Below are 26259 nucleotides of genomic sequence, written 5' to 3'. Positions count from 1 at the left end.
GCGCTAGAGCCAAGGGTTCCCAAACTGTGGTCTTGAACCACCCATTGTCCGGGAGTTCTGTTCAGGTAGTTTGGGAGATGTCCTCAATAAATATTCATATTGATTTTTAAACATATTTTCACTGCTTTTCTTTCTAATATTGTATTTTACTTGAAGCATGGGAAGCCCCAATAAAAAATTATAATTTGGCGGAATATTTGGACTATATGATATGTATTTTTATAATTTGGAATATTTAATGTGATTTGATTGAATTGTTAAAATGGAAAATTTAATAAAAATTATTTTTTTTTAAAAAAAAGTTTGAGCACCACGTTGGGCAAAAGATTCCTGTATTTCAGGGGTCAAACTGGATGACCCTTGTGGTTCCTTCCAAATGTACACTTCTATGATTCTTTTACTAGGGTCATAGGAAGCTCCTTTAAGCAGAGTCAGACCATTGATCCATGTATCTCAGTGTTGTCTACATAGATTGGCAGTGGCTCTCCAGGGTTCAAAATTGGGATATTTGTAGCCCTATCTGGAGGTGCTCAGGATTGAACCTGGGACCATCTGTGGGCGACGGAGATGCTCTACTTGTAATGGCTTGAGAAAGCACAGTTAATATACTGTAGCCTTCAAATGAATTTCACTCACTCTTCCACCCTAAGGGATGGTCTTTATCCCTTTATCAGTTTCCTGCTCTCAATTGCTACTGATATTTCACAAGGCTCAGTGGGTTGGGATAGGGCATGAGGAAGACCCTTTCAAGCTTCTTAAAATTATTTTGCCAGGAAGTCCCCTCTATCTCCACATGGGTGAGATTGTGGATGGAGTAGACATGAGGGCAGAGGTTGGCCTCTTAACCCGAAATATACTTATCCAAGGAGAAATGGAGGACTCTTGTTACGGACCAAACCACTGCCAGTTTTTCAGCTTTGATACTTTTGGAGGACAAATTAAAGTAAGTGTGTTTTTGGTGGACATTGACCAAACCCAGCCCAGATATTTAGTGACCTGAATCTCCCAGCCCTGAAAAGACAGGCTTTGAAAGTCTTGGTTAACAAAATGAATACAGTATTGTAGGCCTAGTCCTTTATCTACTTTAGGAACCTCCAGATTCCAAAACAAGGGTAGAAACTTAATATCCTCTTGCTCTCCACACCTCTGGCTACTGTTCATTTCGCTGTCAACAAATGCTGTACCACTTGCTGGTCCTGATAATCAGTTTGTGCTTCTTCTTTCTGCCACGGACTCTTTCCTTATGTGTTCTTGTTTGTCTGAATAGATCCAAAAAGGTTTTACCTCTGTCCACATGTCAGGGGTGGAGTTGAAGAACATGGGCCAGCAGGTCCTAGGCAGCTATCCGGTACATTTCCATCTGACGGGAGATGTAGATGAGAGAGGAGGCTACAACCCACCATCTTACCTTGACAATCTGGCCATCCATCACTGCTTCTCAAGATGTGTCGCCATCCATGGAGCCAATGGCCTTTGGGTAGGCAGCTGTTTTCGTGTTTCCTGATTATAGTAACTCGCATGTCCATTTGCATTTGCATAGGGGTTTGGGTACCCCTAAGTTAATGGCAGTTATCAGTACGCTTGTTGCAGTGGTGGAATGTTTTGGACTAGGGCAGGCATGGCCAAACTTGATCCTCCAGATGCTTTGGGACTACAGTTCCCATCATCCCTGACCACTGGTCCTGTTAGCTAGGGATGATGGGAGTTGTGGTCCCAAAACATCTGGAGTGTTGTTCAAGAGAATGCATAACAGGTTGCTGGGAATGTTGTTGTAAGATAGATTGGGCAATCCAATGAGTTTCCACTAGACCAGGGATGTCCAGCTTCCGAGAGACTGCGATCTACTCCCACTAAAAACACTGGCATTGATCTACCCATTGTATTGACCAGAGTTGAAACTGTTGGGCTTTTCTTAGGGAGCCAGGGGGTCGGGGTTCCACAATCAACCAGGGGCATCCCGCAATTGACCGGTAGATCGCAATCGACCTGTTGGACAACCCTGTGTTGAAGTCCTCCTTTGCACAACATGAAATTTAATAGTGTTAAAAGAATATAATGTCGTATTTGAAAATGGCGCATGTTGCAGTATGTATTCTGTGTGGAAAGTTGAAGGTCAAAATGCAGAAGGATAAATGGAGATGTCTAAATAAGGATAAATCTGTATCGCATATTTGGAAGGTCTTGGAAATATGATATAATACATGGACCACATTGGTGAAGCCAAAGGGTCTTGTTGTCTCGGCAGCCCAGGTCCTCCATAGACACTGCCCAGGCTTGCGCCCCAGGGAGGTCACGTTGGTGCTTGCTAGCTAACGCAGCGGTTTGACCACCCCCAGAGGCACACTCCATTGTCTCTCTCTCTCCAGAGATGGATGCCAATAGCATGGCTAAGTCTGTTCTTTCTATCCATCTCAGTTTCTAGTGATGAGATGATTTGGGATGGCTCCAAATAGCTAACTTATATATAGCTCTGCAACACAATAAATGACCTTTGTGCTCTCCAACAATGCGTGTTGATGGCTATTTCATGATGTTCAGTCATGGTTAGGTTTTGGCACTCAACCTATCATGCAACATGAGGCAGGAGGAACCTGGCCAAAATGTTTCTCAGACTGTATCACCCAGGCTCACAGCCAGAAGTGTGTGATTGTGTGTGTGTGTGTGTGTGTAGCGTCAAAGAATATGTAGCAGGAGGAATTGTAAGTCAATGCTAAGCAAAACCTTAATCCAAGTAGTCCCATATGTTTAAAGGTGTGTGTTTCGGGTTAAACCTAAAATGTAAAAAAACACCCCAAAAGTCAAATGCTTCTCCTTCCGTGTGACTTGATACAGATTTTCCATTCCTGTCTTTGAGAGCAATCAGACTGGTGTGTCCAAGGAAGAGGACCTTTTCTGGGTTCCTTGGCCCCATGCTCAATGAATTGTTCCAGCTGAAATGCTTAGCATCTTATCGTTGTGGGTGTTCAAGGAGGCTGTATAAATCAATCTTTTTTTTTTACAACTCCCTTCTCTTGAATGAGGATCCTTCATGTTTAAAGAAGATTGGAAAATGTTTATTGAATATATGGGGGGAAATTATGTCTACTTGAAAACGTTGGCAGCATTAAGAGAGATTCAACAGCATAAACAAGTTTTGGTGGATGTAATAACGGAATACTGAGCGGTTTAGTTTATGATAGGCAAAATGAACCATGGAAGAAGGGAGGTCATTGACACTGTAAGAATATTTAAATGAATATTCTAAATTGTAAAACAGAAAATTCAATAATAAGTGTATGTGTATGTGCAACATCTGTAGAACACTACATTGGCTGTCTCCACACACAGGCTCAGGGGTGCCAGGGGTGTTCTGAGGGGGGATGGGGGGGCGGCCCTCTCCTGGTGCCGTTCCAAAGGGGGGACAACAAAATGCCAATCCCCGATCGGCGGCACCCTCCTGGGCTTGCGCCGCTCACTGCGAACCCCCCGGGAGGTGCGCCCTACCGCGCAGGCAGCATGCCACGCTCCCAGGATGCGTGCCACACCCCCAGGACATGCACTATGCCCGCTGCAGGTGGCACGCCATGCCCCCTGGGAGGAGCGCCGCTCCGGGTACCAGAGCAGGTTGCTTCGCCTCCAATGAGTGCAGCCTATTTTTAACAATTGTCCCTCCTTCTTTTGATGTGGGTGGCTTGTTTAGGTGAAAGATACCATCGGCTATGACACTCTGGGACACTGTTTTTTCCTGGAGGACGGGACAGAGCAGCGGAACACGTTTCACCACAACCTGGCTCTCCTTACCAAGGCAGGCACAATCTTGCCGACTGACCGCAACGAGGCCATGTGCCTCGCAATGCGAGATCATGTGCATGGAGGATATGTTCCTGTCCCAAGCACTGATTGCATGTAAGTAAAACTCCAGCTGTGGAGATTGTTGTGTGTCGCCATAGAATGCATGGAACAGTTCTGGTTTTTTTCCTAATATAAACAAGGTGCTGCATAAAGGATCAAGCACTTGATTTGTACAACCTGGTAGCTCACTTAAGGGTTTTACAGTCATACCTCGGGATAAATACGCTTCAGGATAAGTATTTTCGGGTTGTGTTCCACGGTGACCCGGAAGTAATGGAGCACGTTACTTCTGGGTTTCACCGCTTGTGCATGCGCACTGTCAAAATAATGTCACGCACATGCGCGGAAGCGGCCAAACGCGACTCACGCATGCACAGACACACAGTTGCATCTTACATTCTGTTCAGGATGCGAATGGGGCTCCAGAGTGGATCCCTTTCACATCCTGAGGTACCACTGTATTTCATCCACACACCTGTCCCATAAAGAGGCAGCGTTTGGATTTTGGGGCATGCAAATGCTGTGTCCGTAAGGGGATTCCTCAAGAACCCTTTCACCAAGACGCAGGGCCACATGGATCTTGCAGCACTCACAGTGTTTGCTTGCAAAATTGTTTGCAGAGGAAATAATAGAATCATGGAGTTGGAAGGGACCAGGAGAGTGCAGTGCAAGAATCTTTTGCCTATTGTGAGGCTCGAACCACGACCTTAAGATTAAGAGTCTCAAAGTCTGCCAGCCGAGCCAGTATGCAAAAATGGCATATGCTGGGCAACATGCATGCACTAAAAAAAGTTGCAGATCGGGAGCATTGAATTTAATACTGGAAAAATGGAATGGAAAGAACTGAACAAAGCTCAGCGCCCTTCCAGAAAATAATTCTGCTCCTGGCAACCCCAATCACTCTTTTTATCTCAGTAATATAATTAGGGACAGAGTCGTTTTGTTGTTGATAGGGTTAGACCTTTGGGAGTCAAGAATCTGTGCCGATTTACTATAAACCAGAAGGTCTACCTTCTGGCACTCCTCTAATGACACATGTCGCTTGAGTTTAATGTTTAACCGTTGATTGCATTTTACACTGTCTGCATGGGAGGCAGTGGCACAGCCGGGATGGAGAAGTCATGCAGACATACTGGTACGATATATCTATATCTGGACTTTTGATAAGATAGCATTCTCGAGTGCTCTTCCTCCTACAGAAGTTTTCCTGGAGAAACTCACCAGATTGGTGGTGATGACTAAGGAGATTGCGTTGTCGCAGATGTTATGGGCAGTCGGCTAGGTTTTGAGCCTGTTCTGCCAGCTGAGATAATGTCTTTATTCAGCAGAGTGATCTGGGAATGAGAAAGTTTGAATAATTAGAGACTGCATAGGTAGCTAGTGCTCAATAGAAGAAGAGTTTGGATTTGATATCCTGCTTTATCACTACCCGAAGGAGTCTCAAAGTGGCTAACAATCTCCTTTCCCTTCCTCCCCCACAACAAACACTCTGTGAGGTGAGTGGGGCTGAGAGACTTCAGAGAAGTGTGACTGGCCCAAGGTCACCCAGCAGCTGCATGTGGAGGAGCAGGGAATCGAACCCAGTTCACCAGATTACAAGTCAACCTCTCTTAACCACTACACCACGCTGGCGTGATGGCGAAATCAGGATCCGTTCTTGGGGGAATGCATATAATTTCTGGGGCAAATCTCTTTGTTTCCCCCCGCTGGCATTAATGATTCAGTTAGAACAGCCTTGTTCTGAAGGAACATCTGCAGATGGTTCCAGGTTTAATCCCCAGCGACGCCAGCAGGGACTCCATGCCTGAAACCCTGGAATGCAGCTTCTACTCAGCACATCTAAGCTAGGTAGACCCAGTGGTCTGCCTTAGGCTGTGTACACACTCTGCATTTGAAGCACATGACTTTCCCCAAAGAATTCTGGGAATCCTGTTTCTCCTGTGGAGCTCAGCTTTTCCGCTAACGATTTCTTAGCTGTAATTTACAACTCGGTCCGTAATGAGATTCTGTGACTTGCCTGACATCACTTAACGCCTTGAACTTCTCATAAAGAATGTCATTTATAGGACTTTGCAGACTTTTAAGGATTCATGGCAGTATTGTGGCCAAGCGCCAGCCACTGCGGTGCTATAACATTTTTTATTTCTTCCTGTTCAGTGACTTAAAATAAATCTCTGTGTTTCCCTCTCCCCAGGGCTGTCAGCTCCTTCTGGATTGCTAACCCAAATAATAATCTCATAGAGAATGCGGCTGCAGGTGCTCAGGTAAGACTGATAAAGGCTGCGTGCTTGCTTGTCTCCAGCCCTGAATCTTAAATCTTGTTCTTTAAACAGGTTCCCTTTTGCCCTCCATGGAATTCTGGGTATTGTGAGTTTTTTTGTGAGGGTTCTGAGAGCTTCTCACAGGCTTGTTGCCAGACATATGGGGTCGTATCCAGTACGCATAATAGACTCATTGAAAGTAATGGATATGGCTAACTTAGGTCTATTTTCAATGGGTCTACTCTGCGTAGGACTTATATTGGATACAGCCCATTGTCATGAATATACCGTATTTTTTGCTCTATAAGACTCACTTTTTCCCTCCTAAAAAGTAAGGGGAAATGTGTGTGTGTCTTATGGAGCGAATGCAAGCTGCGCAGCTATCCCAGAAGCCAGAACCAGCAAGAGGGATTGCTGCTTTCACTGCGCAGCGATCCCTCTTGTTGTTCTGGCTTCTGAGATTCAGAATATATTTTTTCTTATTTTCCTCCTCCAAAAACTAGGTGCGTCTTGTGGTCTGGTGCGTCTTATAGAGCGAAAAATACGGTAATATAATGCCCTTGCCCCCTGCCAGTTTAAGCTAGCTGCAAAGTTTAATTCAGTAACGTTTGCTCACTCTGGAGATTCTTATGCATCTTCTCCCTGCCCCCATTCTCCAGGACGTTGGAATATGGTATATCTTCCACCGGGTTCCTACTGGACAGTCTGAAGGACAGTATCCAGCCGGGCAGTCTGAACTGACTCCTCTGGGGACGTTTCACAACAACCGAGTCCACTCCAACTTCAAGGCATGTTGCAAATTTCTGTAAATACCAGGGCAAGGATGGTGAACTAAGGCCAAGATTCCATTGTGGGCGACCTTCCAGGGACCGCGTGCCTTGATATGAACATAGTCACAAGAGGATGTGGGTTTTATCTTTGTCTAGCTCAGAATTTCCCAAACTTGGGTCTCTGGCTGTTTTTGGACTACAACTCCCATCATCCTTAGCTAGCAGGACCAGCGGTCAGGGATGATGGGAATTGTAGTCCCAAAACAGCTGGAGACCCAAAGCCTGGTATAGCTGGTGCTACTGCCTCTCTTTTCCTTGGGTCAACTGTCTTCCCTTCTTCATTCCCTGCCTTTTTTAAAGGATCCTCTCAGATGTTGCTTTGGACTACAGCTCCCATCATCTCTGCCCATTGGCCATGCCTGCTAGGGTTTATGCGAACTGTAGTCCAGCAACATCTAGAGGTCCACTGGTTTTTCCATCTGTGCTGTAGGGCTTGAGCAGTCAGCGGTAGGCTCAGAGGCAGTTTTATTCCTGCTCTACCCTCATCCCTATTGGATTTTCTGAAATAGTGGGTGAACTGGAACACAGCCAGCCTTCGTAATTTTCACTTTTCTAAATCTTGCAGTGTGTTTTTTACAGCCAAGCTGTGTGTACAAAAATGCACATACAGTACCAGAACATGCATAATTCTGCGTATATTGGTGAAGCTAATATTAAAAAATGCTCTGTATTAGGGGAAATGGCTTGCAGATTTGTTCAAACGCCAAACAAAATTGTGGAATTGAAACGTTGGAGAACTTTAGTAAGGATTTTCTTTTTAATTAAAAATCACAAATTGCTGCAGAAATGTGGAGGCCTGAATTTAAGATAAATGAAAAATGAGGTCGACCAAAGATTGAGAAATTCATTTATCCCTACTCCCTAGATGTGCAGAAGTATGAAAGGTTTTCTAAGTAAACACTTAAGCTTCTGGGACTGTCAGAATGTTAATGGGACTCCAACTCCCATCAGCCCCAGTCAGCATGAGCAGCAGTCAAGGATGATGGGAGTTGGAGTTCAACAACATTTGGAGGGTCACAGGTTCTAGCATGCCCATTGTTTTTTGTGCCAATACGTTTCTATGTTTTATATCTCCGCTCCCTTAGCAAAACGCTCCAGACCTTACCAAGTATGGTACCCTTTGCTTGTTCAAAAATAATTGAACTCAGATGGTGAACGTTTGTGTGAGTGTGTATAAAATAATTTTCCAGGCTGGCTTGTTTATTGGGAAAGGAGTCAAGACGACGAAAGCCAGTGCTGAAAATCCTCGAGAATATCTGACAGTGGATAACGCCAGGTGTGTAAACAAAATGTCATGCTGCCCTTTGCGGTGCGTTGAGTTTAATTTTATTGCTTTAGGGGGATTTCCAGTCTGTGCGGTGCTTCTGTCTTCGCGTTTTGGGGTGGGCACTCACGTCTACTAACTAGCAAAATGTCTGAAATCTGAGGGGATGTGCAAGCCAGTGTTGCGTTGTGGTTAAGAGTGTCAGGTTATGCCTGGGGAGGCTTTGATTCAAATTTCCACTCTAGCCACAAAACGCTCACTGGGCAAATTTGGGACAATCCCTGTTTCCTCTGCCTTTTCTACCTCACAGGGTTGTTGTGATGATAAAATTGGTTGAGGTGTGTGTCAGCTCCATAGAGACAGATGGGGTGGGGCGGGGGGGGGGGAGGAACTGTCCGCAAATGGCTTGTGTGTTGCAATGGTCTGTCTGGTGTGCAGTAAGGAAGTGTGTATCCCCTTGTGGTGGGGCTGAATCTGCTTCTAAGACCCTCCCCCCCATGACAATAAACACTGCTCCTATTGGATTGGTTTAACAATCAGTCCCTCTTCCCAGGGAACTCTGGGAAGGGGAACAGAGGTCTCCTAGCAACTCTCAGCACCCTTAACAAACTACAGCTCCCATAATTCTCTGGGGGAAGCCATAACTGTTTAAAGTGGTATCGTAGTCCTTGAAATGTACTTTGTGAACATGGCCTAAGCCAATTCTGCGGATAGATTTTACGCAACCATCCACACACAATGCTTTGCAGTGGCATCAGCTCACAGAGGCAGGTGAGGCGCTGCGCAAAATGCCGTGGCTAGGCTTTTGGTGGGGATAGGCTGTAGCCAGCACATAACTTTGATGCTCGAAAACATGTACTGGCTCCCTGCATGCTGCCATGCCAGGTGCAAGGTTCTTGTATTAATTTGCAAGGCCCTTAACAACTTGGGCCCAGCATGCCCCAGGGACTGCGAAATTCCTTATATCTTTGGCTGATCATGGAGGACTTGAGGGTGTAGAGTCATAAGCTATGGGGGATCACAAGTAACCAGGCAATCTGTATTTGGGCTCCATTTAATGAAACTCCCTTCATTAAGCATATAGACCCTCATCTCTCGTTGTCTACTGAAAACTTTTTTTAAAAAATAAAAAATTCCAACAGGCATTTTTTGCTGAATTTTGATTTTATAATTTTAACTGACTTTTATTTTCTCCGCATTGAGTTTTGGTTTTTTTTACTCAGGGTTGAATATAATTAAGGGGTGTGTAAATTGTCAAAACAACAATATGCATGTCTGAAGTAGCCCAGGCTTTGGAGCATTTGGAGAATCTCAGATACTTGGCGTTTGGTCTGGGATCAGGGAAGAGAGAAGAGTTGGGAAGCTAAGTTACGTGAAGGGGTTTCTGGGACCACTTCCAAAACGATGAACTATCTCAATCCCTCGGGGCGTATAGCCCAGAGGTTTCTTTCTACTGTACTATTCCAACACTTGCTATTTTTAGCCATGCAAGTACCATATGCAGTAACATAAGCTCAGTTTGCATTGTTGAACGCGTTCCAACGTACGTTTTTATGTGGCCAAAATTGCTGGAAGACTGGAGCTTTGTTTCAGTTCAAGTATTTTGGGAGCATGGATGGTGGTTTTTGATTGATGCTTCCCCCTCATGTCTCTGATTTCCCATTCTTCTGGGCTCTTGGTGAACTGACTCGATTCTTTGCCCTAGATTCCGTCCGCATCAAGATGCCGACCCTGCGAAGCCAAGGGTTCCCGCTGTCATTGATGGCCTTGTTGCTTTCAAAAATAACGACCATGGCGCCTGGGCTCGGGGAGGAGACATTGTCTTCCGCAACTGTGGGTAGGTGTCTTCAGAACACCAGGCTTGTTACTTTCCGCCGCATTAAAATTAAGTTACTCGGCCACTTCGATCTGTAAAACTGGCACTGTTACCTGGTCCCTGCAATCCTCATCCCGCAGTTGTGACTAATTGATCTTTTTCCTACACTCTGAAATTAGATCAATTTTGCTGCACTCTTTTCGGCACCTGTTTAAAATATTTTTATTTAAGCAAGCCTATTCAGACACTAAGGGACGCGGGTGGTGCTGTGGGTTAAACCACAGAGCCTAGGACTTGCCGATCAGAAGGTTGGCGGTTCGAATCCCCACGATGGAGTGAGCTCGGTCCCTGCTGCTGCCAACCTAGCAGTTCGAAAGCATGTCAAAGTGCAAGTAGATAAACAGGTACCGCTCAGGCGGGAAGGTAAACGGCGTTTCTTTGCGCTGCTCTGGTTCCCCAGAAGCGGCTTAGTCATCCTGGCCACATGACCCGGAAGCTTTTATGCCGGCTCCCTCGGCCAATAAAGCGAGATGAGAGCCGCAACCCCAGAGTCGGTCACGACTGGACCTAATGGTCAGGGGTCCCTTTACCTTTACCTTTATCCAGACACTTGGATTTTATGATGCATTTTAGTCTTTTTTTATTGCTAAATTTAATTATTTTAAAAATATTTTTACAGTGGCACCTTGGTTGTCAAATTTAATCCATTCTGGGAGTCCGTTCGACTCCTGAAACCGTTCGAAAACCAAGCTGCAGCTTCTGATTGGCTGCAGGAGCTTCCTGCACTCAAATGGAAGCCGCATCGGATATTTGGCTTCCAAAAAACATTCGCAAACCGGAACACTCAGTTCTGGGTTTGCAGCGTTCAGGAGCCAATTTGTTCGACAGCTAAGCTGTTCGACAACCAGAGTACCACTGTGCCTGTTTTTAACTGGTTTTATTGATAATTTTAATATTTCTTGTAAACCAATTATGGGTTTTGTGACAATCTAGCGGTATATGAAATTTGTCAAATAAATAAAATGAAGGATGTCGTTTTGCGTTTTCAATAGCTTGTGCACTGCTGTGGAGACGATTGTGCCCTGAAGGGTGTTCTATGAACCTGTAAATAAATAAATGACTCTGTAAGGGTTTTTTTTGTGGGGGGGGAGGGGGGGGAGAAAGCAGCATTTTGCATTCCCTCGAACTTACCTTTTCAGTATGTTTTCTCCACTTCCTAGCTTTGCAGACAATGGGATCGGACTCACTTTAGCCAGGTAAGTTGTCCTTTCTTAATAGAGGCATATTTGTAATGAACCAGTGCTGTCTAGTAATAGGTGGTAGAGGGTCTCTTACTGCAAGGGGGGGGCTGTGGCTCTTCAGATGTTGTGGACCACAGCTCCCATCAGCCCCATCAACTGGCCATGCTGGTGTGGATTGATGGGAGTCCTCCAACATCTGGAGGACCAGAGGTTCTGCCTGTATCTTTCCATAGCTAATAGCCATTGATGGATCTACCCTAAGTGAACTGTGTAGACTTTTCAAAACAAACAAACCCCTTCATATATTACACACCGAGCAAACAAATCTCTTGGTCAGCCCAGAATTTATTTCCTTTTAGTTTCATTGGATGCCCCACCATTTCACAGAGGGGGGAAAAACTTCTTTTTATCAGCTGCTACCTTTTGTAAGTCTCTTTTCTCTAAGCTGATGCTAATGACCCCTCTCTCTGGCTGCCTTGAGACACTGGAGTGTTGCTACTGGTTGGAGTAAGCCATGGATGGGAAACTTGTGGCTCTGCAGATGTTTTGGGATTCCAACTCCTGTCAGATGCAGGTGGCGCAGCCAGTGGTCAGCAGTGATGGGAGAGGCATGGAGCAATATCTGGACGGGCCACAGATTCCTCCTGCTCTGTGGTTGATGATACTGGGCTAGATGCAAGACAACTCTGAGCTGGTTTAAGGCAGTTTTCTGTATCCCTGCAAATAAAAAAGCATATACAGTGGTACCTCGGGTTAAGTACTTAATCCGTTCCAGAGGTCCGTTCTTAACCTGAAACTGTTCTCAACCTGAAGCACCACTTTAGCTAATGGGGCCTCCTGCTGCTGCTGCTGCGCCGCTGGAGCATGATTTCTGTTCTCATCCTGAAGCAAAGTACTTAACCCGAGGTACTATTTCTGGGTTTGCAGAGTCTGTAACCTGAAGCGTATGTAACCTGAAGCGTATGTAACCCGAGGTACCACTGTAAGCTGCTTCATACTAGTTGAGACCATTGTTCTACCCAGCTCAGTATTGCCTACACTGACTGACAGTGGCTCTCTGGTGTGTCAGGCAGGAGATTTTCCTAGCCCTACATGGAGATACTGGGAGATTGAACCAGGATCCTTCAGGATACGAAACAGATGCTCTGCTACCGAACTACAGTGGTACCTCAGTTTACATACGCTTCAGGTTACATATGCTTCAGGTTACACACTCCGCTAACCTGGAAATAGTGCTTCAGGTTAAGAACTTTGCTTCAGGATAAGAACAGAAATCGTGCGGCGGCGGTGCGGCAGCAGCAGGAGGCCCCATTAGCTAAAGTGGTGCTTCAGGTTAAGAACAGTTTCAGGTTAAGAACAGACCTCCGGAACGAATTAAGTACTTAACCTGAGGTACCACTGTACACCCCTTCCCCTAAATGATTTAGCTTTTTTTCAAGAGAGAAGGTTTTTCAGGGTCTTGGATCATTTCGCTCAGTGTTTCCCAAACTTGGACTTGGTTTTGGACTACAGCTCCCATCATCCTTAGCTGGCAAGACCAGTGGTCAGGGATGATGGGAATTGTAGTCTGGGGGGAGAGCTGGACATCCAAGTTTGGGAAACCCCAATTTAGGTTGTCCCTTTCCTGTTACCTATTTTCAAGACAGCTACACCTGTGCTGGCAGAATATTTTTGGGCTGCGCTAATACTTGCCATCTGATTTTTGTGTTTCTTTGTCCGTGTTCATCTAATTATAGCGATGGAACTTTCCCCATCGACGAAGGCTGCAGCCTAGAAGTGACTCGTTCCATCTTTGTTGGCGAGAGCAACAATGTTGGCTCCCAGGGAGGACAAAACAGCTACTGGGGGAAAGGAGCTGGCGGAGAATATAGGACACTGCCCCGAAACAAGTAGGTTATTCACGGATCGTGTCTTCCTTTGGAGGTGAATTGGCATGTGATTTGGTACATAAGTTTTTCCAGAAAAGGGACTAATGCATCGTGGATACTTTCTAAAATTATAATGATTATAATGATGAGGAGACTGTTGGTGGGTGGTGGCCCTGGGGGCTGCAACACCTGCACCATTCCTATTGGTGGAGGTTGGAGAAACATCTGGCAGTGGGGTAGTGGGAATCAAGGGATGCTGTAGCTTAGGGGTAGAGCATCTACTTTGCAAAAACAAACAAACCATAAACCAAAATTTAAAACACTGAAGAAGGGCAGGGTAACCCTGGGCCCCACCCCCTGGGCCAGATGGAAAGGGCCTTCCAGGGAGTGGTTAACACAGTGTGAGGAACATTAAAGTACAATAAAGCAATATTTGGTTTATTAACTACATTAGTACACCAGCCAGGTGAGGGGGCATGGCTCTGGCCAAATGCACATTTTTAGTTTGCGCCAAAACTCAGAACTGCATCTGAGAGGGAAGGGGATTCCCGAATTGGGGTGCTACTATTGAGAATGCTCTCTCGTGAGTTGCCATGTACCATATTCTCAGAGGACTGTGGCATCATGAGGGCATCCATAGATCTTTGAATTCCAGGCAGGTGTATAAGGGAAAGGGGTTTTTTTCTGGCACCTGGGTTGTCCAGAGTACATTGTCAGGCAGAGGTGCCAGACCAAAAGGTAGTTGGAACATTCATTGACTTACCTGCTACTGTTTTCTCTCAAGATTCTATCACCTCAGTTTCTTGTGTGAAGAGATGTTTGTTTAAAAACATTGTCATGTAAAAATTGTGTCCCATACCAGAACAGAACACCTCCGGGGAGGAAAGAGACCCTGTCTCACTGGTCATCTTCTCTGAGGCAATTAGTTTTAACATGGGGTGCTTTAAGATATTTGACTTTCTCTTTCAGATCTGAGGGGGTATGGTCTTGTGAGAATATTTGAATTAGTCAGAATTGGGGAAAGATTATAGATGGATTGTCCTCTAAACAGTTTAGCCCTCCAACTGTGCCGCATGTGGACATTGGAGCTTAGAGTTCAACAAGTGGGACTCTGCAACAAGAGTTATAGATTTAAAGTGCTGTGATGCCGCTTCAAGTAGTCATGGCTTCCCCTGAAGAATTCTGGGAGATGTAGTTTGTTAAGGGTGTTGAGAGTTGTTAGGAGACCTCTCTCCCCCTCCCTAAACTACAATTCCCAGAGTTCCCTGTGAAGAGGGATTGATGAAACTACTATGGGAGCAGAACAGTGGACTCTGAGCAACTCACAGCACCCTTAACAAACCACAGTTCCCAGTGCAGATGGGGCGCATTTGAGTGGTGGGGGTGTCTGGGTTGATAGGGTGTGAAAAGCTGCAGAGGACCATGGCTCAATAAATTGCAATAGTCTTTTGTCATGGAAAAGAAAGATAGATAGTCATAGATAAAATTTGTACAATACGCTAACTGTAGTTGGGGGAATTAAGTTGGCATGTATTCAGGAAGCAGAACGAGGAAGGCGGGAACTTGCCAAAAGAGAAGGAGAGAGGATCTCCAAGATGTGTACGTGTGTATGTGCTAATGGAGCAGAACAAGGGAGGGAAGAGTTGTAAAAGTCAAACTGAACTGAAAGCAAGAATAACAAGCTAATAAACAAAGCTGTGAACAGATGCACAATCGCTGAGTAGAAACAAGAAGGAAATGTAGAAAACAGAGTTTTGAGAGCATTGCCGAAGCGTATTATACTGGACCGGTTTGCCCGTAACACTAAGGCAGACCACAGCTTGGTGCAAATGAGGAAACTTGTAGGCTCTTAGGGAAGGAGATCACTGCTGCTCTGATCCTCCTCAGACATCTTGGTTCTGTGCTGAGCTAAACCATGGTTTGACTTGGTATGTCATTGGGACCCTCTTTCCAAACAAAGCAGAAGTTTTAAACCATAAGACAAATCTTGGTTCCAACTTTTGGTTTGGAGAAATCTAAACCACGAGCCTGGGTTTGAATAGCATGTTAAGACAAACCATAGCTTAGCTCAGTGCAGTCTAAGCCACGGTTTGGCTGACGTGCAAATGAGGTTGTGTGTGCTTAAAAAGGGCATTTCAGAATGCTGAACCACCTTTCATTTTTGTAACTTTCATAGGACGTTTCCGATCCGTGGCTTCCAGATATACGACGGTCCTGTCCGGCTGACGAAATGCACTTTTAGAAAGTTTACCCCTACTGTGGACAGGCACTCGAGCGCCATTGGCTTTTTCATGAAGAACGCCTGGCAGATAAGTCCTCAGAACAATGCCTCGCTGGTCAGGATGGAGAGAAGCGTAAGTCAGGGGAGATGTTAACTGGGCCCATCTTCTTTTTGTGTGGGTTTGGCAATAGGGAATGTGCCTCTGCTTGATTCTCCTGTGTGCATTTTATTTATTTAAACAATTTATGGGGCTTCTTCTCACTTCCAAAGGAATCTCTGAGCCGTTTGCCATCTATTTTTAACAGTCAAATCGGCCTAGCGAGAGAAAGGCTGAAAGACCCCACAGTCCAGTCATTTAAACTTCCCCTGGGCGTGGTGCCAAGGGCCACAATTGGTCTTTTGGTTCTGAACCCAGGGGAATGCCCACTAATTCCTGCAGCCATTGGCCCATTTGGCGGCAGGAAATCGATCCGGCCTGTGATAAGCCAGTTCACAAGGGAGGCCTGCAAAGCCGTCCGCCCAATAAGGAGGCGAACGCACATCACAAAACATCAAATGCTGCAACTGATAATCAAATACATATACCAGAATGATTAAAATTATTTATAGCTCGCTCATCGTGGTTAACACAATGTGAGGAACATTAAAGTACAATAAATCAATATTTGGTTTAAGTACAAATCACCGTCAGATCAAGCACTTTATTAACTACATTAGTACATCAGTCAGGTGAGGGGGCATGGCTCTGGCCAAATGCACATTTTTAGTTTGCGCCAAAACTCCATTAGTGTTGCATCAAAACTCAGAACCGCACCTGAGAGGGAATGCCATTCCAGAATTGGGGTGCTACTATTAAGAATGCTCTCTTGGGAGTTGCCATATACCATATTCTCAGAGGACTGTGGCATCATGAGGGCATCCATAGATTTTGAATTCCAGGCAGGTGTGTAGGGCAGAGGTGGTCTTTCTGGCACCTGGGTTGTCCAGAGTACATTGTCAGGCAGAGGTTCCCTGGATTATGTTGGACTACAACTCCCGTCATTCCCAGACAACTTAGCCCAGTGGTCAGGCATGATATAAGTTGTCATGCAACATCCACAGTTGAGGAACATTGGTGAGGACAACACTGAGCTAGAGGAACCACTGGTTTGACTTGTTGTAAGATTCCTGCATAGCATTTAGGTGCCTGACTAATGTTCCTAGTGCATGGTCAGCACTGATTATTAGGGTTCCTAATTTTTGTGTGCAAAATTTAGGTGTGTCTGCTGCTTGCATCCTTGTGGTGAAGGGAAGTTCTTTTGGCCTCCTGCCTTTCAGTGAATCACACACTTTGCAACTTGTTTAAACGTTGCCCGTTGAAGGTCAGACGGAGGGTGAGGAATTCATTCGGTTGCGCCCTCCCGCAACCACATGGAGCTTGATAGCTGTGCAGAGCAAGTGCAAGAGGCTCTACTCTTGCAGGCCGCTTCTTGAAGATCACAAACGTTGCTTGAGTTGACTTGGACCAGAACTTCCCTTCACCACAAGGATGGCTCACTCTTCCTCATGCTCTCCTCTAGACATCTGGAGAAACTGAATGTGTTGGGGTGGAATCATGTTTTGCGTTTCCTTGCTCAGCTTCATTTTATGGTGGGGGCATAGAAGCACAGGGTATAGAAGAAGCAATGTAGATGCAGGGTTCTGTAGATACAGCAGAGGGTTTTAGCATCCACAGCTTTTCCAACAAAGATGTGTGAGGAACCCTGTCTGGAACTGGGAAGAGTCACTGCCAGGCAAGACTAGGGATGGAGAACTTGTGGTTTTCGGGATGTTGTTGGTCTACAACTCCCATTATCCCGTGATTATTGGCCATACTGGCTAGCGCTGATGGGAGTTAGAGTCTAACAGCATCTAGATGGGCATAAACTCCTCATCCAACAGGGCTTGGGCTACAGATACCCGGGTTCAAGTTTCTCCTTTGCTGCAAAGCTCACTGGGTAGCCTTTGGCCAAGTTGGTGCTTTCTCAGCTTAAATCGGCTTGCATGGTGGTTGCGAGGATCAAATCGGATATCCTATTGTGTCTTTTGGAGCTCCTTGGTACCCTAAAGTGGGAAACTGTCAAGCAAACAGTGCAAGACTGCCATGTTTTGTCCGTTACATAACTTCTTTGTCTTTTAAAATAGCATTGGGGAATGAGTGGCCCTTTGAATGTTGCTTGATCACAACCCCCACCACCCCTAAGAATTGGCCACGCTGGCTGGGGGTGACCAATACTGAAGTCCATCAACATCCGGGCTCCCTGGTCCCCCTAACCTGCTTTAAGAGCTATACAGTGGTACCTCTGGTTACAAACTTAATTCGTTCTGGAGGTCCGTTCTTAACCTGAAACTGTTCTTAACTAGAGGTGTGCTTTCGCTAACGGGGCCTCTTGCTGCCGCTGCGCTGCCGGCACACGATTTCTGTTCTCATCCTGGGGCAGAGTTCTCAACTTGAGGTAACTCTTCCAGGTTAGCGGAGTTTGTAACCTGAGGCATTTGTAACTCGAGGTACCACTGCATGGCAGGTGGAAATTCATCAGATGCATTCTTTCCAGTGCAGAGATACAGTGATGGGAAGGCCACACTTGTTGAACTTTCTGCCTGCTATGCAGTTGATAAATCACAGAGCCCTCATGGGGGGGGGGGTCCTGTCATTCCCACCATGGAAATCTTGCGACATAAGCACTGAATAGCTATTTTAGTAGCCTGAAATGCAATAGAGTTCCTGCAGTAATAATGACTCTCTGTTCTTATCTGTCTTTCTCCAAAGGTTGGGCTCAGAGTGTTCTTGGGCAGGCCAGGCCAGTGGTTTGGAGACAATAATAATGATGGTGATAAGGTCTCGATTTTCCATGATTTGGATGGTTCAGTGACAGGCTACCCAGGCACCTTTGTGGGCAGGTCAGACAACTATCTGATTCGTCACCCGGGCTGCCTTATCGTCCCAAGGTGGAACGGAATGATTTGCGCTGGAAAATATGCACAGGTAAGGCTGGACCATTGATGCTTATGCAGAGATGTTCTCAGTGGGATGATAGAACGCGGGTGGCAATGTGAGTTAAACCACAGAGCCTAGGACTTGCTAATCAGAAGGTCAGAGGTTTGAATCCCCGTGACGGGGTGAGCTCCCATTGCTCGGTCCCTGCTCCTGCCAACCTAGCAGTTTGTAACCACATCAAAGTGCAAGTAGATAAATAGGTACTGCTCCGGCGGGAAGGTAAACGGCGTTTCCGTGTGTTGCTCTGGTTCGCCATGCTGGCTTAGTCCTGCTGGCCACATGACCCAAAAGCTGTATGCCGGCTCCCTCGGCCAATAAAGCGAGATGAGCGCCACAACCCCAGAGTCGGCCACGACTGGACCTAATGGTCAGGGGTCCCTTTACCTTTACCTTAAGGCTGGATCATTGATGCTTATGCAGAGATGTTCTCAGTGGGATGATAGAAGGAAGCTTTGGTGTTGCTGAAGGGATGAAGGAAGGAAGGAAGGAAGGAAGGAAGGAAGGAAGGAAGGAAGGAAGGAAATGGAGAGAGGCTGGCATGAACAGAGGCTGGGGAGTCCCAGAGAGAAAAGCTAGCTGGCAAGAGAGGGGCCTCTGTGGAGATGTGTGAGAGAAAATGGGTGATGGACGGATGAAGAGAGAATGAAGAACAGAGAGAAAATGAATATATCTGCCTACAGCCCTGTCCAACTTTTCCTTTTCTCAATTCTTCACTTCTTACACATTTTTGCATGGCTCTGCTGGTTAGCATTAGAAGAGCGTTTGGAAAGCAGGAGTGTCGAAAGCTGCCAAAAACAGGGCGGGGGAGAGTTGTTGTTGTTGTGTGTTGTCTCTCAGAGCCTCAGATATATGATTAACATTCTCCAGGACTTTCTCATTAGCAAGGAGAATTCCTGGCTGCACGAGGGAATTTAAAACATGACATTGGGCTGTAGATCCAGCTAGCATCTGCTTAATATCCTTCCCTGAATAATTTACAGGGCAGTTTTCCCCTTGGCATGCAGTGCTGGGATAATCTGTCAATAGGAATAGTTTATTGTCCCCAAAAGTCAATTTAGCTGAGATATATATATATATATATATATATATATATATATGTATATGTATGTATGTTCTGGCCATCCTCATTGGCCTGAGGCCACCCTACATCTTCGTCTATGTAGTTTCATTTTTGGATTAAAGTAGTTTCTTTTTTTACATTTTACCTGCCATGGCTGAACCATTTTAATTGGGAACATAGTCAATGCATGATTAAGGGTCAAGCTGCAGGTTACAATACATTAGGCAGGCTTCCTCAAACTCGGCCCTCCAGATGTTTTGAGACTACAATTCCCATCATCCCTGCCCACTGGCCCTGCTAGCTAGGGATCATGGGAGTTGTAGGACAAAAACATCTGGAGGGCCGAGCTTGAGGAAGCCTGACATTAGGGATGAGGAGCCTGTGTCCCTCCAGATTAGCCACGCTGATGAGGAGTGATGGAGTCCAATAACATCTGGAGGACCACAGGTGTCCTCACCCCAGATTAAATGAATATATATGAAAGAAGAAGAAGAAAACTCTCATGGGTGCTAAATGGGAGCTTTCTAACACTAGTTGCACCGCCAGGGTTTGTTTTTTTCTAGAACCACAGCTGGGGAGGGAAGAGTTAACTCTCCCCTCTCTATGTTCTGCAATTTCATTGACATTTGGACTTCTCCACTCTTATTATTTATTCTTTTAAGAAATAATTTGAACCACAGTTGTGCATGAGAAGGAGACGAAGAAGTCTGTGACCCATGTATCCAATTTTGCTTGAGTAGCAATCCCTTTGAGCAACCTAATTCAGGGGTAGGGGGGAAGCATTTAATTGTTGTTGGTAGACAGTTGCGAGCCAGAAGCCTTTAATGATCTACTGCAAAGGAGCCAGACCCAGACCCATTTTCTGTCCCCAACCCCCACCCCAGCTTTCATGAATCTGCCAGGAGCAATGTAAGAGCTGCCACTATGCATCTTAATTACCATTTGAAACCATTTCCTAAGAAGAGGGGTTGAAGGTTAAACCACTTGGGGAATTGTAGCTCTGTGAGGGGAATAGGGGTCTTCTCCAAGCAGCCTTAACAAACTACAGTTCCCAAGATTCTGTGGCAGAATCCATGACTGTTTAAAGAATTACAGTGCTGCACTAAATGTAAAGTGTGGATAGGCTCTGATTTTGGATGCTTCTTGTATCCCATCCTCTGTGTTTATTTTGCCCTGTGTACCTGGCAAAAGAATCCATCGGGACTGCTTGCTGTGTAAAATATGGGGGGGCAGGTAACCCCCACCCCACATAATTGATCACAAGACATGGTGCACAAATACCGCTTGAATGGCAATGCCCAACAACTTTGCTGTGGCCCAGCCCCCTCAAACATGTTATTTGGGGGCCGAAGGGACCTTGGCCCCTAGGAATTGGTTCCCATGGTATCCAACATGGTGAAACAGACATCAGCATTGAATATATGTGGCACTGTACATAAGGGACACACAGAGTTTGATGTCTATGTTGGAAACCTGTTATGTGCAAGCTTGTCCCCGTATTTACACTGATGAGTAGCAATCTCGTGGACAGGGATGATGATGATGATATTTTAATGTATTGCCTCCTTCACTCTACTAAGATCCCAGGGTGGGTTACAAATATTTAAAATGCAATATTAAGAAGTTTTTTTAAAAAAAAATAATATTAAAATGCAATTAGAAAAAAACAGAGTGGGTCCTGAAAATATACATCTCAGGCATGAAAAGGCTAGGTTGAGTGCTGCATTTTGGCAATTCCCATCCCAACCTGAGGATAGGAATGTGGGGGAAATTTGATTCAGGTGACATTTAAAAAGAAGTTGCACTTTTCAAAACAATACGTAAATCAGAACAAACCCATCATTTGAAATGCACACCTCTGTGGACGTTGCAATGCAGTTTTCAAGCCAAATAATGCATACAAACACACACACACACACAAAAACCAACCCTATACACTAGGATAAAGTGTGCAAAAGAATGCATATATTAGGAAGAATAACGTTCAAAAATGCATAATATTTGGAGAAATAGCTTTTCATAAATATGTACACCACGTCAAACTGCATAAAAAACATCAGTTTTGGAAGCCATTCGCACAAAAATGCTGATGAATTTTCATGAACTGAAAATTGCAAACCAATGTGGAAATGTGGAGAAATGAACTTATGATTGTAAAAAATGAGAAACTGAAATTGACATATCCGCCCATCCTTACTGGGGTATGCCTAGGCTTGAGCCCAGTTCCTTCTGTGTGCAAAACATGTTCCATACCAGTGAGCCACAGCTCCACCCTTCACATGGGTAATGACTCTGCATCTAGCTACTTGGTGCTGCATAAAAATTCTGAACTGTAAACAAGATAAGCTCTCCCCCCTTTTTTTTCTTTCTCGCTCTTCTTTTTCTGGTCTATTTTTATAAGCGCATTATGGCACTCCATGCAGTGAGACCCTTTTTCCGTCCTAAGAACTTTCCTTGGCTGTGTAAGGCAAGAACAAACAGTCATTTTCTCTGGGACCTGTCCCTTCTTTACTAGAGTTTCCCATCCAATCAGCGTGTAAGCTGTGGGGAATTTAGTTCAGGACTTGCCTGGACTGAAGGGAAGGCATAAGAATTTGGCACGAGCGCAGGGAGAGGTATTTGCTTTGAAACGGAGCACAAATTTTAGCTTTCAAAATGCCATCAACTTTCAGGAGCTAAAGGCAGCATCCGTCTTGCTTAGACAGACTGGTGTTGTGTGCACGCTCTGAATTTTTGCTCTGAAAGGCATAAAAAGGACTAGTTCCAATCACGGAGGACTGTGAAACCCTTTGCTTCACTTTGATCTTTGGAAACTCCATGACCAAATCTGCTTTTCTTTCCCCTCCTGTTTTTGGATTCAGGAGACAAGACCCTGTATTCATTTGGCGGTACAGACAGGTGAAATTGCCTTTTAGTAAATGTGTGTTATGATCATTTTTATGCTGATTCTTGAGTTTGGTCCAAACGTACATGTATGTTCTGTGTGCACATGTATTAAGGATGGAGGGGGAGGGAGGTTTTCAACCTTTTTGAGTCCGCGGCTCCCTTGACCAACCACATTCTTTCTGCGGCACCCCTGTGGGGCTCAGGAGCCCAGTTATGTCTCCCTTGCCTGCAGAGCTGGCAGCCTCTCACCCTTTTTTGAACACCCTCCCTTGTGGAGGGTTCCCTCAGCCTCCTCTCCTCTCCTTGGGAATCCTAGAGAGCCAGGGTGGTGTAGTGGTTAAGAGCGGTAGACTCGTAATCTGGTGAACCGGGTTCGCGTCTCTGCTCCTCCACATGCAGCTGCTGGGTGACCTTGGGCTAGTCACACTTCTCTGAAGTCTCTCAGCTCCACTCACCTCACAGAGTGTTTGTTGTGGAGGAAGGAAGGGAAAGAAGATTGTTAGCTGCTTTGAGACTCCTTGAGGGGAGTGAAAGGCGGGATATCAAGTCCAAACTCGTCCTCCTCCTCTTCTTCTTCTTCTTCCTTTGGGCAGCTGCTGCTGCCACCCCTGGTCTCTGAGCTGCTCACCCACTCCCCACTCCCCAAAGAGAAGTGCTTCCCAGAGGCACCATTCACCTGCGGAGCTTATAGCCAAGGCTGCTGCAATAAACAGCTGCACAAGCCTTTGGGAGGCAGAGACATGAGAGGGCAGAGGAGGAAGGAAGGAAGGAAAGAAGGACAGAGACCATTGTTGCCCACAGCGCCTCTGACCACCATTCAAGGCACCCCAGGGTGCCACGGCACACTGGTTGAAAACCACTGCTGTACACTATGAATAACATACGATAAACATAAGAAGAGCCTGCTGGATCAGGTCACATTCAAGCACAAGAGCCTTCTCCCCTCCTGTGGTTTCTAGCAACTGGTATTCAGAAGCCATGGAGGCAGAGCATAGCTATCAAGGCTAGCCTAATCTTTTTTATTTATTTTTTAAAATATGCTTTTTCTTAGTTTTTCATTTCACATAAACAAACAAAATACAATAATGTTCCATAATCACCTATCCACTTTCTTTCTCAATGCCCTACTGAGCACTGACTTCCCTCCCTCCCTTCAGCAGGTTTTCTTACTTCAATCCCCTTTCCACAGTTCCTTAATAATATCCAGTCCACGTCATAAGATTTATTTCAGTCCTGCTAACGTCTTCACGTTTCTACAGTTATTACTTACATAATCCACAAATTTACTCCAATCTCTTTGGAACTTTGCTTCCTCCTGGTTACCGATCCTGTAGGTCAGTTCTGCTAGTTCCGCACAATCCACCAGAATTTGTCTAATCCTTTTTAAAGCCTCTCCTTATCACCAGCATTATTTTATATTCCTGCCCTATTTTGTGGTGTTTTGTTTCTTTTCCTATTTTATTTCACCGTTACCAATCATTAGCTATATCTTGTTGGTTGTGTTAGCTTATAGTGTGAGTTTCATTCAGAATCTTTGGGCCAAAAAGGTGGGATAACCTCTCCCACCCCCACCCCCAACCGTCCTCCATCAATAAGAAATCTCCCTGTTGTCATCTAGTAGTCCTATATTAAAAGCGTTGGCAGAAGGCCAGAAAATGTGCAGGTCAATAAAATTCTGTAGGCCTACTCTAAGTAAACTTTAGCTGAATACAACCCTACATTTTTAAACCAGGTATTTTTTTGGGGGGGTGTCATTGGTCACCAGCCTGCAGTCAGGTTATCTTTGCATTCACCTGCATGCTACCATTTCTTAATCATAGTTGCATTACAAGAAAGGACTTGTCAGTCATTCCAAACTGCATAGTAAAAGAATGAATATGCAGGACTCGATGTTGACTGCTTAGCTATAGGAAAGTGAGAAATGGTCTTGATTATAATCCTTGAAATTGTGCATGCGTTGGCTGCAGTTAGAAGTGCAGTCAGTCTAGAAATATTTCTAACTAACCGCAAAGCTTCCCCCTCTCTCTTTCTCCCCCCCCCTCTCTTTTTGTAACACTCACTGCATCCTTGTCAGAGAAACAGCAATTGCTAGTCTCTTTCTCTCGTGTGAAGCATAGCATGTAATGCAGAACTACCATAAATGCCGTTTGTTAGCATATATTGGGGATAAATATCTTATGGAACGTCTCTCCCAGTGTGAACTTGCTCAGACCTTTATGTCGTCATATGTAGTGTAGTGGCTAATTCAGGATCCCTTCTTGATTATCACAGCCATGCTATATAACCTTCTAAGTTTATACAGCAATCTTACAATTCTAGAATAATAATGATTAGGGATGCATTGCAATGCTTAGAGCAGATCTCTGCGTGCCTCCTCCAGTTGAATCTGGGCTTTCCCCCCTCTGTGCACATACATGGGCAAGTGATTTGGAGTGCTTTGTTATCTTCTTTTGGAGTGACTTGAGCTGTGTTTTCCTTGGCATTCCATTTGACATAACAAAACTGACACCCCATTCTCTTGAAACAGAAGCACCTTGTGTTTTCAATGTTCCTAAACGCTTAGCATAGGGACACGGGTGGTGCTGTGGGTTAAACACCACAGAGCCTAGGACTTGCCGATCAGAAGGTCAGCGGTTCGAATCCCCGCACCAGGGTGAGCTCCTGTTGTTCGGTCCCTGCTTCTGCCAACCTAGCAGTTTGAAAGCACATCAAAGTGCAAGTAGATAAATAGGTACCGCTCCGGCGGGAAGGTAAACGGCATTTCCGTGCGCTGCTCTGGTTCGCCAGAAGCGGCTTAGTCATGCTGGCCACATGACCCGGAAGCTGTACGCCGGCTCCCTCGGCCAATAAAGCGAGATGAGCACCACAACCCCAGAGTCGGCCACGACTGGACCTAATGGTCAGGGGTCCCTTTACCTTTACTTTAAACGCTTAGCATACAGAACAGCTCTTCAGTGCTCTCCGACAAGCCTTCTCCAGAATGACCCTAGGAGCCAATCCTCACCTCCTTTCACTTTGATTGGCTCCAGTCAGCACTAAGGATAAGAAGGCTTCTTCTCAGTGGCTGAAAAGTCCCTCTTGTTGCTATTCTTGAACAATTGGGAACAGAAATCCTTGGTGAACCAAAGGCCAACCAGTTGATCATGATCTACCTTCTTCCCACTCCCTGCAGCTCCCAAACTTTGCTAATGTATCCTGGCTCATTTTGCAGGGGCCACATTTTTCTTTGGCACCTTACATGGCTTTGTTTTTGTTTTCCAAGTAGCATGTCACTGCCCATTCTCTTGTTTTCCCATTGGGGAATCAGAGTTGGAAGTGACCACAAGGATCATATTGTCCAACCCCCTGCAGTATGGGAATATTTTGCCCAATGTAGGTCTTGAATCCACTACCCTGAGGTGAAGAGTCTCATGCTCTACCAACTGAGCTTAAGTGATTCCCATTTTTGGGACAATCTCTATTGCCTGTGATTATTTTCTCTCTCAAGAAATAACCCTTCAGAATGCTATTTGTGTCGCTGATGCACTATTTATGTTGGAAGTGGTCCATTGGCTACAGCTCTGGATGCCCAGAGCCCTTTGCTGGCAAAAGTCTTGAAAGGGGCATGCTGCTGATTGAATGCATGTGTGAAAGCTGAGCTTGATTGGCTGTAACACAGGTCTCTTCCCGCTTTCTCTTTCAGCTCTATATTCAAGCCAGGCGTCCTGAGAATCTGACCTTATCAATTGCCAGAGCCGTATACCATTTCCATCCTCTGAGGCTACACGGTGTGAACAGAGGGGTGCCGTACCAACAGTACCAGCCTGTGGTGATGCTGGAGCAAAGCTATATTATCCAATGGGATGGCAGAGCACCAGAAGATGTCATCCTTTACCCGGTCAACTTCAATAGGTACCATTGATGGAAAATGTGTGGCGCGATGAGCTCTGTGGTGTTTGCTAGCTTTTCTGTTTTTAAAAGCAGTT

General features: G+C 45.4%; 2 protein-coding genes across 3 annotated transcripts in view; both read left to right on the top strand.

The window, feature by feature from the left end:
- CEMIP (cell migration inducing hyaluronidase 1) overlaps positions 1-26259 on the top strand; it is a 166420-nt gene that overhangs the window by 10447 nt on the left and 129714 nt on the right. The gene's annotated exons all lie outside the window — the stretch shown is intronic.
- The window catches only part of LOC128401389 (cell surface hyaluronidase-like), a 77556-nt gene that overhangs the window by 9976 nt on the left and 41321 nt on the right, over positions 1-26259 (top strand). The window contains exons 5-16 of the mRNA XM_053364361.1: positions 774-943; positions 1268-1477; positions 3680-3885; positions 6026-6095; positions 6752-6880; positions 8113-8198; positions 9892-10023; positions 11223-11258; positions 12980-13132; positions 15288-15465; positions 18121-18336; positions 25977-26185. Coding sequence (XP_053220336.1) covers positions 774-943; positions 1268-1477; positions 3680-3885; positions 6026-6095; positions 6752-6880; positions 8113-8198; positions 9892-10023; positions 11223-11258; positions 12980-13132; positions 15288-15465; positions 18121-18336; positions 25977-26185 — 1795 coding nt within the window. The remainder of the gene's footprint in view (positions 1-773; positions 944-1267; positions 1478-3679; positions 3886-6025; positions 6096-6751; positions 6881-8112; positions 8199-9891; positions 10024-11222; positions 11259-12979; positions 13133-15287; positions 15466-18120; positions 18337-25976; positions 26186-26259) is intronic.

The sequence above is a fragment of the Podarcis raffonei genome, chromosome 14 (genome assembly GCF_027172205.1).
Source record: "Podarcis raffonei isolate rPodRaf1 chromosome 14, rPodRaf1.pri, whole genome shotgun sequence".
NCBI classification, from domain to species: domain Eukaryota; kingdom Metazoa; phylum Chordata; class Lepidosauria; order Squamata; family Lacertidae; genus Podarcis; species Podarcis raffonei.
The sequence above is the reverse complement of the archived record's forward strand: the minus strand, read 5'-3'. Positions and strand labels throughout refer to the sequence as shown.